The sequence below is a fragment of the Balaenoptera acutorostrata genome, chromosome 10 (assembly GCF_949987535.1).
Source record: "Balaenoptera acutorostrata chromosome 10, mBalAcu1.1, whole genome shotgun sequence".
In the NCBI taxonomy this organism is placed as follows: domain Eukaryota; kingdom Metazoa; phylum Chordata; class Mammalia; order Artiodactyla; family Balaenopteridae; genus Balaenoptera; species Balaenoptera acutorostrata.
In genome coordinates this window covers 42,361,142-42,374,072 of record NC_080073.1, presented here as the reverse complement: position 1 = coordinate 42,374,072, position 12,931 = coordinate 42,361,142, and the positions used below count along the sequence as shown (strand labels likewise).

Sequence of the window (12,931 nt, the reverse complement as noted above, 5' to 3'; positions counted from 1 at the left end):
TCTGCAAGCCTTGATAGCTGAGGTTTTCTGACACCGAAGAACCCTCTGATGAGAAATCGGAGGACTGACTAGTTGTGGTAAGTAAATGCTGGTTCATGCATTTTAAAGCCAAGTGATTTTTTTTTTTCTTTTCCATTATGGTTTATCACAGAATATTGGATATAGTTCCCTGTGCTAGAGTAGGACCTTGTTGTTTACCCATTCTATATATAATAGTTGGCATCTGCTAATCCCAGCCTCCCAATCCATCCTTCCCCCCACCCCCCCTCCTCCTTGGCAACCACACGTCTGTTCTCTGTGTCTGTGAGTCTGTTTCTGTTTCAGATAAGTTCATTTGTATCATATTTTAGATTCCACGTATAAGTGAGATCATATGGTATTTGTCTTTTTCTTTCTGACATACTTCACTTAGTATGATCATCTCTAGGTCCATCCATGTTGCCGCAAATGGCATAATTTCGTTCTTTTTTATGGCTCAGTAATATTCCATTGTATATATGTGCCACATCTTTATCCATTCATCTGTTGATGGACATTTAGGTTGTTTCCATGTCTTGGCTATTGTAAATAGTGCTGCTGTAAACATAGGGGTGCCTGTATCTTTCTGAATTATAGTTTTGTCTGGATACATGCCCAGGAGTGGGATTGCTGGATCATATGGCAACTATTTTTAGTTTTTTGAGGAACCTCCATACTGTTTTCCATAGTAGCTGCACCAGTTTACATTCCCACCAACAGTGTAGGATGGTTCCGCTTTCTCCACACCTTCTCCAGCATTTGTTATTTGTAGACTTTTTAATAATGGTCATTCTGACTGGTGTGTGATGTTTTGATTTGTAGTTTTGATTTGCATTTCTCTAATAATTAGTGATGTTGAGCATCTTTTCATGTGCACGTTGGCCATCTGTATGTTGTCTTTGCAGAAATGTCTATTTAGGTCTTCTGCCCATTTTTGGATTGGGTTGTTTATTTTTTGTTGTTGACTTGTATGAGCTGTTTGTATATTTTGGAAATTAAGCCCTTGTTGGTAACATCATTTGCAAATATTTTCTTCCAGTCCATAGGTTGTCTTTTTGTTGTGTTTATGGTTTCTTTTGCTGTGTAACAGCTTAAGTTCATTTAGGTCCCATTTGTTTATTTTTTGCTTTTATCTCTGTTCTCTCGGGAGAGTGACCTAAGAAAACATTGGTATGATTTATGTCAGAGAATGCTTTACCTATGTTCTCTTCTAGGAGTCTTATGGTGTCGTGTCTTATATTTAAGTCTTTAAGCCATTTTGAGTTTATTTTTGTATATGGGGTGAGGGTGTGTTCTAACTTCATTGACTTACATGCGGCTGTCCAGCTTACCTAACACCACCAAGTGGTCTTTTTATGGGCATCAGGTGAAGCTGGAAGTTCAAGACTGCCTAAGACCTCTCTAATGCCTATTCTTGTTATAGGGAAGTTTATGGCATGAAAACGAAGTTTTAAAAGAAAAGCCATCTCTAGCTGATTTCCCAGGTGAATGTTTAAGTGTCTTTAAAGATGTCTGTACAAATCTACTCAAAGAAACTTTGTGTGCTTCACTGAGAACATGGAATTCAGGAATGTTAGAGCAGTAAGGGACCTCCTCACTTCCGGGATAACCTTGACCTACTTATTGCAGTTAAAAGACAGGAGACGTTCACAAGGTGGACTAATGCTGTATGATAAATAGTGTGTCTTCACTTACTCGGTGTTCTGTTTGAGAGCCATCTTTCTATACATTTTAGAAAACTTATGTACAGATAAATATGGTCATGGTCTTTCCTATAAAGAGTTGGTCATCATATCCAAATATAACCTTAGGTCTATGGGAAAGTTAGCTTCACTTTCATCCTCATAGAGGCTCTGGCAGCTCTTCAGTGCCGTGAGACACCAGGGCCGAAGGTGGTTTGGGGTTGTTCGTAGAGAGGACTGGTCTTGGACCCACTGAGAGGCCTCAGATTAGGGAAAAGTGACTCCTTTTGTGAGCTCCAAACAAAGGCCTTCTTTATGGCCAGTCAATCCTATTAGCGAAGGAGAACACAGTGATTGCAGGTTCACTGTGACTGAAAAAAGAACTAATTTTGCATTGATGACATTCAGATTAGTCATCTTAGTTTAAAAAACTCCTTTTCAAAATTCTCTAAAAATGAATGCCTGCTAGTATTTTGGGATCTCTTTAGAAAAAAAAAAATTCCTTAAATTTTATCCCATAAAAACTGTAGTCAAATTTCAGCTCCCGGTGTGCCCTACTTCTAGGACTTTGCTAGAGTCAAGCAGTTGTCTTCAAGACTGGCCGTGAGAATTCTGCCTCCGTGGTGACAGGTAGGAAGCACCGTGTGTGACTCTGGGGGTTGGGGGGGGCGGGCGGGGTGGCTCGGTGAGCAGGGTGTGTGTCCTCCTGAGGGAGTCTTCTTTCTTTTCACCTTCCTAATCCTTTCTAGAGAAGACGATGGGCTGAGTGCTTCCGGAGTCAATATTTCCAAAAGCAGCTGAGGCGGCTGGCTCCATCTGTACGTAAGTAGCTGTAAGATAGTGAGCAGCTGACGGCAGTCTCGGGGAAGCCCAGCTCTCAGGCCACAGAGGCTGTGTCTCCCCGCTTGAGGTGGCGCACGATGAAAGTCCCCAGGGCCCCCAGGGGGATGCACATGGTAGAGGAGGCCACGAGCAGCCCAGTGATGGCCAGTGCATACGGGGGGTAGTCCTTGGTCACAAGCTGGCCCTGAAGAAGGAACCTGAGTGTCAGAAGAAAGAACCTCCCGTGCGGAACCTTCTGAGGGCACCACCCCTCCAGGCCTCAGGCCCTCCGGCGGGAGGAAGAGAGCATCTGCGGCCGAGCATCCTTCCACCCGGGGCTGCCCCAGCTCTGCGTGCAGGTCACTAGTGGTTCTGCTGGGCAGACTAACTCCCCCTGTGCATACTCTTTGGAGCTACCTGGAAAGAGCAACCATGAGAATAATCCAAGGCTTATGTTCAAGGCAGCAGCAGGGCACCTAAATGTAGGGGCTACCCTTGCCCAGTGCTGTCCAAATACAGCAGCCACCGGCATAGGTGGCCATTGAGCACTGGGAATGTGGCCGGTGATGCGCAAGAAGTGAATTTTAAATTTTGTTTAATTTTAATGCGTTACATTTCAATAGCCACATGTGGTTATTAGCTTCTGTGTCCAGCAGCACAGCTCTCATCTCACGAGAAGTGTTGATGGACCTCAGGACTTAGGACTTGGAAGAATGATGGATGTTTCCCTAAATGCAAAACTGATGAGAAACCAGTTGAGGCCCAAAAGCCAATAAATGCTACACTACCTTTCCACAAAGGAACCAGAGGACAGCTAAGTCCAGGGAGCAGGCACTTGCTGTCAACCAGAGTACGTACGGTTTGTAAACCAAAATGCCACACGGAGTGTGGCCGTGGGAACCAGCCCACAGACTTCTGTTGCTCATCTGTTGTTACTCTGTGTTCTGTGTGATGAGTACAGGAATTGGGAGGAAACATAAATGATTTTAGCAGTTTGAAGCATAATCCTTTTGTCTGCTGAATCTGATACATATTGGGTGCTTGTATTTGCTCTACCTTTTTTTTAAGGAATTCACTGTTTGTTAATTGCATTTTCCAAAAGTATCAGGCTGCATGGCCTGGAGGAAACACCCTGCTCCTCCACTGCGGAGTGGGAAGCCCTGCTCGGCACCACTGCCAGAACCAGACGCAGGGGCGCCTTCCCAGCCGCGGTGCAGCGTGGAGTGTGTGGAGGGAGCACGGGCCCTGTGCACCGTGTCTGCACACTCCACACACACCATATGCTAAGGGGCAGCATCTTCTACCCACAGGGAAAGAAATCCAAATTGGTCAGTTGTATTACTTTCCTTAAAAAGTAAATCTTTTTTATGAGAGTGTGTCTGTGCAGGGACAGCTAAGGCTGACCCTCAGGCCCGGTGCAGTGATACGGCTGTCCAGGTTGTTAAAACACTGATGTGCTGCCCTCTGCTGGGTGAGCAGATGCAGCCCAGCCTCCTGAGTGCCCCCCTCAGTCCCCCGTTCTGTCCTAGCAACTCCAGTGTAAATGCCAGTCCCTGCCCCGCCCAGCTCCTCAGGGGCCATGCCCTCCAGCCTTGCTTGGCCTTTCCTGAGTGGCCTCAGTGGACAGAGGCCACCAGGAAGTTCTGGACGGAATCTCACTCTCTTCACTGCAGCCCATGTTGAAAAACTCACAGCCCAGCTCCACTGTCCTGGGCTGAGTATTTTTACATACCTGGGTGATGTTTCCATGTTGTGACAAATAACCTACCCCCACCCTGGAAAGAGTTCCTTGGTTTCAGCAAACTAGAGGCCCGTGCTCGCTCACGAGCCTGGGGCCTGAGATGGCAGATAGCTACCTGGGAGGCGTCCCAGGCTTGGTACTGCAGGGTCCCCGTGATGATGTAGTCACTCAGGTAGAAGACGAAGAGGCTGATGATGAGCAGCGGGCTCACGCCGCCCCACATGGCCTTCCAGTACCAGTTCAGAGCGTGTCCAGTCATAGCCTTCAGGTCGCTTTCGAATCTGTTGGGAGGTGGGGAGAGAAAGCTTGGATTATCCATGCTGTTGCAGCAGGCAGTCCAGGCCACACCTCCCCGTCTGCTCAGGAAGATTCTGTGCTGGGCGCCACTGATGTTTGAACACGACCACTGGGCCGTCTCTGATTCCTTCTGGGGGTCCTGGGAGCAGGGAGGGGAGAAGGGCTGAGGCCGCCACAGAGGGGGCAAAGCAACCGCCCATAGGTGAGTGGACATGAGAGGCCATCCTCCTGGTGCTGGCCTGCAGCTGGAGGCGGCTGCTGTACACCAGAGGGCAGCGCCCAGCGACAGTGGGAACAGAGGGCCTGGCGGGGCGCCTGTGAAGCCAGTCCTCAACACCAGGGGACCCCGAGGGCAGCCCTGCTCCACCCCTCCCACCCTGCTGTCTGTCAGCAACTCTCCTTCCCCCTAGAAACGCCCCCAGAGGGGAATCGCTTTTGTCCCCTGAAACCAGAGCAGGTTTTCTGGGGCAGAGGGAGGCAGGACCAAACCTGAAGGAACCGGAAGCACCTTGGCCCTGACCCGTTGGAGCTGGCATGGAGTGCTGCTTCCCAAGTGTAGCTGCCTGCAGCCCACCATTGTGATTTCCATCGTCTGTGGGCTTTTTTTTTTTAATTGACTCTTTTACCTGAATTTAGCAATAGCATGACAATATCCATTTTACCATGGATTGGATAGGCTAATCATATATTTATTTTTCTGGGACACACACACACACAAATATGGAAAGTATCTCAGCACTTTGGGAAATGCTGACCCAGCCACCTCCCCATTTCCCAGGGGAGGGGACTGAGGTCCAGGGCTGTGATGTGACTTGCCTGAGGGCACCCAGCTAGTGGCCGACCCAGGCCCAGCATCCGGATTGGTGTCTTACCTCCAGTGCAGGGCCTTTGAAACTGCTCCCCACGGCGGAAGAGGCAGCCATGGGGGAGGAGAGGGGGCCGGGTGAGACTGTCACAGCGGGAACCACAGCCCCTGCCTCTCCTGGACCCTGCGGCGTGTCCATCACCACCTGCCCCCCTGCTGCCACTGACCTAGCAGGACCCTGGGCTGTAGACCACAAAGACCCACATGCATAATGTGAACACCTGGGATTCTCGAAACTACATGTGGCAGAAAGTGTTGTGACGCATGGCCTTCATGGGTGGGTTTCCGGGGCAGTTGGCAGGGGCGGGGCCTCCTTACCGCCTCAGTCCGTACAGGTAACACACGGCGACCGTCTCCACCAGGACAATGAGCAGCAGGGACAGCGTGGCAGCGTAGTCGTTGAAGATGTCGAACCAGTAGTTGCCGGCCTCCATGGTGAACACCAAGCCGATGGCACAGTTGACGAGGCACACCAGACCTAGGAACACAAGGCCACCTGCCTGAGACCCCGGCCTGTGCACCCAGCTTTCTGTGGGGCCCAAGAGCCATGGACCCTGAGGAGGCGCTGGCCATTCGGTTCATCCGCACGGGCTGGGGGAGCCGTCATGGAGCGGCGCCTCTGCGTGTGTGTGCCACGTGTGTGTGTGGGGGAGCATGGGGCAAAGGTGTTGCGAGGAGTGCCAGCAGGACTTACTGCTGTTAATTCATGGAGCTGTCCAGTAGCGGGGAATCAAACTCGGTGGAAAAGAGAAACTTGTAGGCGTTGCTGTCTAGGGGAATCTCACCCAGGCTATGGGTCTGGTGACTCTGTTTATCCCAGCAACTCAGCCACTGAGCTCATGGGAAGTGAATCAGGGGAGGAGATTTGAGCTGCAGGGCACCCCTCACGGGACCCCCTAGAGAGGATTCACATCTGACCAGAGAGAGGAGTAGGAGGGGAAGAGAAGAAACGAATGCTTACCCAGCTGCCACTACGCCCCAGGCACTTGCCATGCAGTGGAGCCTTTAGCCTCTGGGGCAGGTTATCAGGAGCCCCCTTTCTAGAGAGGGGGAAGCCAAGGCTCAGAGATGTCGGGTAACTTTCCCAACATCCCACAGCACAGAAAGAAAACAAGTTGGAATTCAGACACAGGCCCTTCTGTCTCCAGAACCGAAGCTCTGGCCCCAGTCTCTGCTGCCTCCCTTGGGCACCCCACAAAGTATTAGACTCTAAAGCTCCCACCTGCCCTTTCCATGGCCACACCCTATACCACCAGCCAGTGAGCCCCACTGCTGTCCTGAGGGGGACACAAGGAGAGCAGGCTCTGTGCCGGAGAGGAGGCTCACATAATGCTGGCTTCTGAGCACAGGGAGGCTAAGCGCTAGAGGGCTCTGGTGGGAGCTGGGTTTGATGTGGGCTGGGACGAGGGGTTCCGGATGTGGGGGTGAGGAGTCACGGTTCTCCGGACACTGCCAGGTTGCACTGGAGCAGATGGGTGGTGGAGTGAAACGGAGAGGCACGCTTGGATAAACAGGTTCTTTCCCTCACAAGGCAAAGGTCCGCCAACTGCAGAAGGGGTAGATGAATTGTGCTGTATGGTCTTAGGCTGGATTATTACACGGACGGTAAAGAGGATGGGGATGGGGGCATACTGACGGGGCAGGAGCAGGGAGGGGCTCTGGTGTGAGAAATGTATGTGTTGTCGTTATGCTTCAGTCAACACAAAGACAAAAGCAGTTTCTCTGCTAGCCTGGAGAGCTTTGAGGGCCATGTTGGGGAGTTTGGCCTTTGCCAAGGTTGGGGTGACCACTTCACTTCCCTGTGGAGAACCAGATGCATGGGGGTGAATCACGTGTACCAGGTCCCAGATTGCCCGAGAGGAGAGAGCCATGGCAGGACCCCTGTGAGGTTGCCGCAGCCTCTTGGTAAGCCCATGGCCCCTGAGGAAACGCCTCCCTCTGCTCACCTCCCCGAGCCCCACCACCTTCGCTGGCCCACTCACCTGAGATTGCCTCCTTGGGCAGGTAGCTGGAGATGACCTTGCTGTCAGTCAGAGGGGTGAGGATGGCGGCCGTGTTCCCCAGCATGCTTCCAATGCCCAGCATCAGCAGCATGAAGAAGTAGAGCACCGACCACAGCTGGGACACCTCCATGTTTTTAATGGCCTCTGTGTAGACGATGAAAGCCAGGCCGGTGCCCTGGACAGCCTGCCCACAGGATGAAGACACCAGTTACACACCCGGGGGACTTAGGACTCCTTAAACACACCCAGTGCTAAGCTACTTGGGGAACCTGAGAATCAGCCACGAGAAGCCACATTCTGAGGTTGGATCTTCCATCTGCACACCAGCCCACTCAGGTTGAGCTGGGCTGGATAGAAATGTGAGCTGTCAGGGGCCCTTGTTTGCAAAGTGTGAGGAGACATCTCAGTCAACTTGGAACACTGAGTTCCTCTCTCCTGCCCCAACTCACATCATCATGGATAAAATATAGTAAAATAACGGTTGGATCATTTCTGCTTCCTGTATCATGACTGACTGGGTGTTCTGGGCGCTGAGATAGGGGAGCCACAGCTACAGGAGCCAGAATGGTGGGGAGCTGGCCTGGCCGGCAGGCAACCAAGTGGGCAGGGCTGCTCAGCGGCCGGATGCCTGCGGCGGTAGTGCTGTTGTAGGGATACTGAACTGTGGAAATAGAGCCTCAACTCCTGGTTGAAAGGGCTCATGGTGGGGGGCGGGGAGCACCGCCTGGCTGCCAGTAGCAGAAGCAGCAGAAGCAGACACTGGGGAAAGCTTCCATTGCAGGTCTGAATTGGGTTACCTGTAAGACCACCAGAGATGATCAAGCAGTGAGCCTGCAACCCGAGATTTATAAACTGACCAGAAAACATGCCACTATGAGTGAAGAGTCTGCAGGAATAAGAACTAAGATTTCAGCACCCTTCCCCTGGAATGGCAGATGTTGGATTGTCAGATTCAAAATATAGGTCAGCTCAACAGCATACCAATGGGGACAATGGTATTCATCCGCCCTGGGTGCAGACCATAAGGGAGTGATCACTTGCAGAGAATTTAGAAACAACAACAGAACCTACTAAAGGTGGCCTGCTTTTTATTACCTTGAGCCAACAGTGCTAAACAGTGTCACTGATAATACATGCCCCCAGAAGAGAGCTGGGATGCAATAAAGGTAAACAAAATAGCAAGCATGCAGGTCAATACAGACACTGTTGTATAAGATAACAATAGCATCCAATTTATCAGTTTAAAAAGAATTAGGGGGCTTCCCTGGTGGCGCAGTGGTTAAGAATCTGCCTGCCAATGCAGGGGACACGGGTTTGAGCCCTGGTCTGGGAAGATCCCACATGCCGCGGAGCGACTAAACCCGTGAGCCACAACTACTGAGCCTGCGCGTCTGGAGCCTGTGCTCTGCAACGGGAGAGGCCGCAACGGTGAGAGGCCCGCGCACCGCGATGAAGAGTGGCCCCCGCTCGCCGCAACTGGAGAAAGCCCTCGCGCAGAAATGAAGACCCAACACAGCCAAAAATAAAAATTAATTAATTAATTAAAAAAAAATCCGGCTTAAAAAAAAAAAAAGAATTAGGAACTTCCCTGGTGGCTCAGTGGTTAAGAATCCACCTGCCAATTCAGGGGACACGGGTTCGATCCCTGGTCTGGGAAGATCCCACAAGCCACAGAGCAACTATGCCCGTGCGCCACAACTACTGAGCCCTCGTGCCTAGAGCCCATGCTCTGCAACAATTAAAAGCCACTGCAATGAAAAGCCCGGCCCTCACACCGCAGAGAAGAGTAGCCCCCCACTCACCGCAACCCCGCGCACAGCATCGAAGACCCAATGCAGCCAAAAAAAAAAAAAAAAAAAAAAAATCTGTTAACCTTTAAAAAAAAAGAATTGGACATAAAAGGTATTTACAACAGGAGGGGTGAGTGAAAGTGTCTGAAAGTCCTCGTACTGAACTCAAGGTATAGTTTAACTTTAGACTTTGTTAAATATTCATGGAAAATTCAAGTGGAAAAAAGTCTAAATAAATCAATAACCACACAATTCTTGGGCACTGAGCCAAACTCAAAAATAAGTGAGGAAAATTCCCAGGTGCCAAAAACAAAAAGGAAATTTGAACTGAGAGCAGGAACACAAGCAGGCCTCAGAAGTCATCTGAACAGGATCCAGGCCTTAAAGGCAGGGGCTGAGGTCTGGGGATCTGCTGACACCCTGGTAGGGAGGGTCGTGCCACAGGTCAGTGTAAGCAGGGAGGAAGGAGTAACAAAGTGTTGCCTCATCCATGAAATGACCTGGAATGGCTCCACCTATGAAATCAAGGGGCCAAAAAAACTCCAGGGTACCTTACTGGCAAGCAGAGCTATGGGGCTTTACTGTTCCCTCTTCTTGAAAGGCATTCTCTAGAGACACTTTCTAGAGGCAGTCTCTAGAAGTATTTACATTAAATATAAGAATTAGACAAACATGCCCACTCTCATTTGCACTTCCACTGTGCTAGAAAAAAATTCCTAGGATCCGCAGGTGCCATAAGAGTTACACAGAAAAGTAAAGCAAATATATAGACAAATACGAGAATAAGAGAATTCATCAAGGTTGCTAGATAAAAGACCAACACAAAAACTGTTAGCTTTCTTTTGCAACGAAAACCAGCAATGGTAGAAATTGGGAAATGAACGACACTATTTACAATGGGAACAAAACAATAAGGTTCATAGACTTAAAGGTAATCAAAGATCTGCCAGGATTTCGTGGAGAAAATTAGTTGCAGAATATAAAAGAAGACTTCAGTGAATGACGAGAAAAAGCCTGTTCCTAAATCAGAAGTCACAGTTGAAAAAATATTGATTGTTCCCAAATTACATTATAGTCAGTGCAATTCTAATAAAAGTTAAAGGGATTTCCCACCCCCCAGTGGAACTTGTCAAATTGACCTGAAAATTAATGTGAAAAATAAAGGTCCTAGGGACTTCCCTGGTGGCACAGGGGATAAGACTCCACACTCCCAATGCACGGGGCCTGGGTTCTATCCCTGGTCAGGGAACTAGATCCCACATGCATGCCACAACCAAGAAGCACGTGAGCCTTAACTAAGGAGCCCACGTGCTGCAACTAAGGAGCCTGCCTGCCTCAACTAAGAGCTGGTGCAACCAAATAATTATTAAAAAAAAAAAAAGTCCTAGAATAATGTTGCTAAAATGGCCACACTACGCAAAGCAATCTACAGATTTAATGAGATCCTTATCAAATTATGCATGGCATTTTTCACAGACCAGAACAAATAATCCTTTATATGGAACCAAAAAAGACCCAGAATTGCCAAAGCAATCCTGAGGAAAAAGAACACAGCAGGAGACATAACCCTCCCAGACTTCAGAAAATACTAAGCTACAGTAAAGAAAACTGTCATGGTCACGAAAACAGACATATGGATCAATGGAACAGAATAGAGAGGCCAGAAATAAACCTACACACCTATGGTCAATTAATCTTCAACAAAGAAAGCAAGAATATACAATGGAGAAAAGACAGTCTTTTCAACAAGTAGTGTTGGAAGCTGAACAGCCGCAAATAAAGTTAGAACACACCCTCACACCATACACAAAAATAAGCTCAAAAGGGATTAAAGTCTTAAATACAAGATATGACACCATAAAACCCCAGAAGAGAACATAGGCAAAACATTCTCTGACATAAATCATACCGTTTTCTTAGGTCAGACTCAAGGCAACAGAAATAAAAGCAAACCTACCAATGGACCCAATCAAACATAAAGCTTTTGCACATCGAAGGAAACCATGAACAAAAAGACAACTACGGACTAGGAGAAAATATTTCAAAATGATGCAACCTACAAGGGCTAAATTTCAAAAATATACCAACAGCATGTACAACTCAACAATAAATCAACCCAATCAAAAAATGGAAAAAAGACCTAAAACGACACTTCTCCAAAAAAAATATATATATGGCCAAAAGGCACAAGGAAAGAGTTCAACATATATAATTATGACACAAATACAAATCAAAACTACAACAAGTTGTCACCTCACAGCAGTAGGAAAGACAATCAGCCTGGTCAAAAAAACCCAAAAAGTCTACATACAATAAATACGGGACAGTGTCTGGAGAACAAGGAACCCCTGTTAGCGGGAAGGTAAATTGGTAACAGCACAATGGACAGCAGTAGGGAAGGTCCTTAAATATTGAAAAATAGAGCTCCCACATAAGGTCCAGCAATGCCACTCCTGGGCAAATATCTGGAGAAAACCATCCTTCGAATACACACATGGACCCCAACAGTCGTTGAGGTAAGATTTACAATAGCCGAGGCATCGAAACTACCGAAATGTCCATCGAGTTGAATGAATGGATAAAGAAAACGCCATACGTGTCACAGTGGACTATTAGCGAGAAAACAGAACAAAATCATGCCATTTGCAGCAACATGGATCAGGAGGTGATCTAACTAAGTCCAATAAGTCAGAGTAAGACAAATATATGATATCACTTACAGGTGGAATCTAAAAAAGGATACAGATGAACTAATTGACAAAACAAAAACAGACTCATAGCCTTAGATAAGTAATTTAGAATTACCAAAGGGGGAAGTTGCAGAGGGGGGAGAGAGAAATTAGGAGGTTGGGATTAATACATACACACTAATATATATGTATATATATAATTATAAAATAGATAATCAATGAGCACCTACTGGAGAGCACAGGGACCTCTACTCAACACTCAGTAATAACCTGTGTGGGAAAAGAATCCGAAAGAGAATAGGTTCTTGTATATGTATAACTGAATCAAGCTGCTGTAAAACTCAAACACAGCATTGGAAATCAACCATACTCTAATAGAAAATAAAAAATAAATTAAAAAAAAGAAAAAAATGCAGACTATATTGCCCTGAGGCCCCGGTGACCAGGACTGGTGTGACATTCTTGGAGCCTGAGCAGGCTTGGGTCCCGAGGCTGGGCTGTCACGGGGCCGAGGGAGCTGGGGAGGATGTGCCAGCAAACGAGCCCCCCCCCCCCGTATCTGTGGTGCCTGGTCCCCTCTGCATGGGACCACAATCTCCGGATCCAGACGGGTCCTCCTACTGCTGAAGCAAGCCTAGTGCACCCAAAAGATGGTGGACCCGCTGGGAGGGAAGAGCTGTGAAAAGACACCGGATCTCCACGGCTCCTGCTGGTGGTGTTCCCACCTCCAGCCTCCTTCCTTAGAGACGCCCCACCTACGAACCACAGCACCATCAGCATAGCACTACTGTAGGGATTGGGAATCAGTCTGCAGGGTGAGGGGGGTGGGAAGTATCCAGACACAGGCCCTTGGGGTTTTCTTCGGGCATTTTCCATGTAATTTACAACCCAGAACATGGCTTTCTCTAAGCCTGTGGTTGCCCGAGTTACCAGAGTGGGGGCATGAAGAAATGCTGCCGCCTTGTGGCCGCTTCTCATAACAACATCCTTAAAACGCTGCTCATGGTCACTTAATATTCACAA

The 12,931-nt window shown here is 48.4% G+C and overlaps 1 protein-coding gene across 4 annotated transcripts in view; it reads right to left on the bottom strand.

Annotated features, from left to right (window-relative positions):
* SLC6A20 (solute carrier family 6 member 20) overlaps positions 1-12,931 on the bottom strand; it is a 51,060-nt gene that overhangs the window by 4,693 nt on the left and 33,436 nt on the right. For 3 of the 4 annotated variants that reach the window (XM_007168876.2, XM_007168878.2, XM_007168879.2), the window contains 4 exons: positions 7,408-7,612; positions 5,744-5,903; positions 4,379-4,544; positions 2,318-2,727 (listed from right to left, as the gene is read on the bottom strand). In XM_007168876.2, the coding sequence (XP_007168938.2) occupies positions 2,578-2,727; positions 4,379-4,544; positions 5,744-5,903; positions 7,408-7,612 (681 nt within the window). In that variant the 3' untranslated portion in view covers positions 2,318-2,577. Of the gene's footprint in view, positions 1-2,317; positions 2,728-4,378; positions 4,545-5,743; positions 5,904-7,407; positions 7,613-12,931 lie in introns of those variants that run through there. The other variant, XM_007168877.2, reaches the window with a different exon arrangement.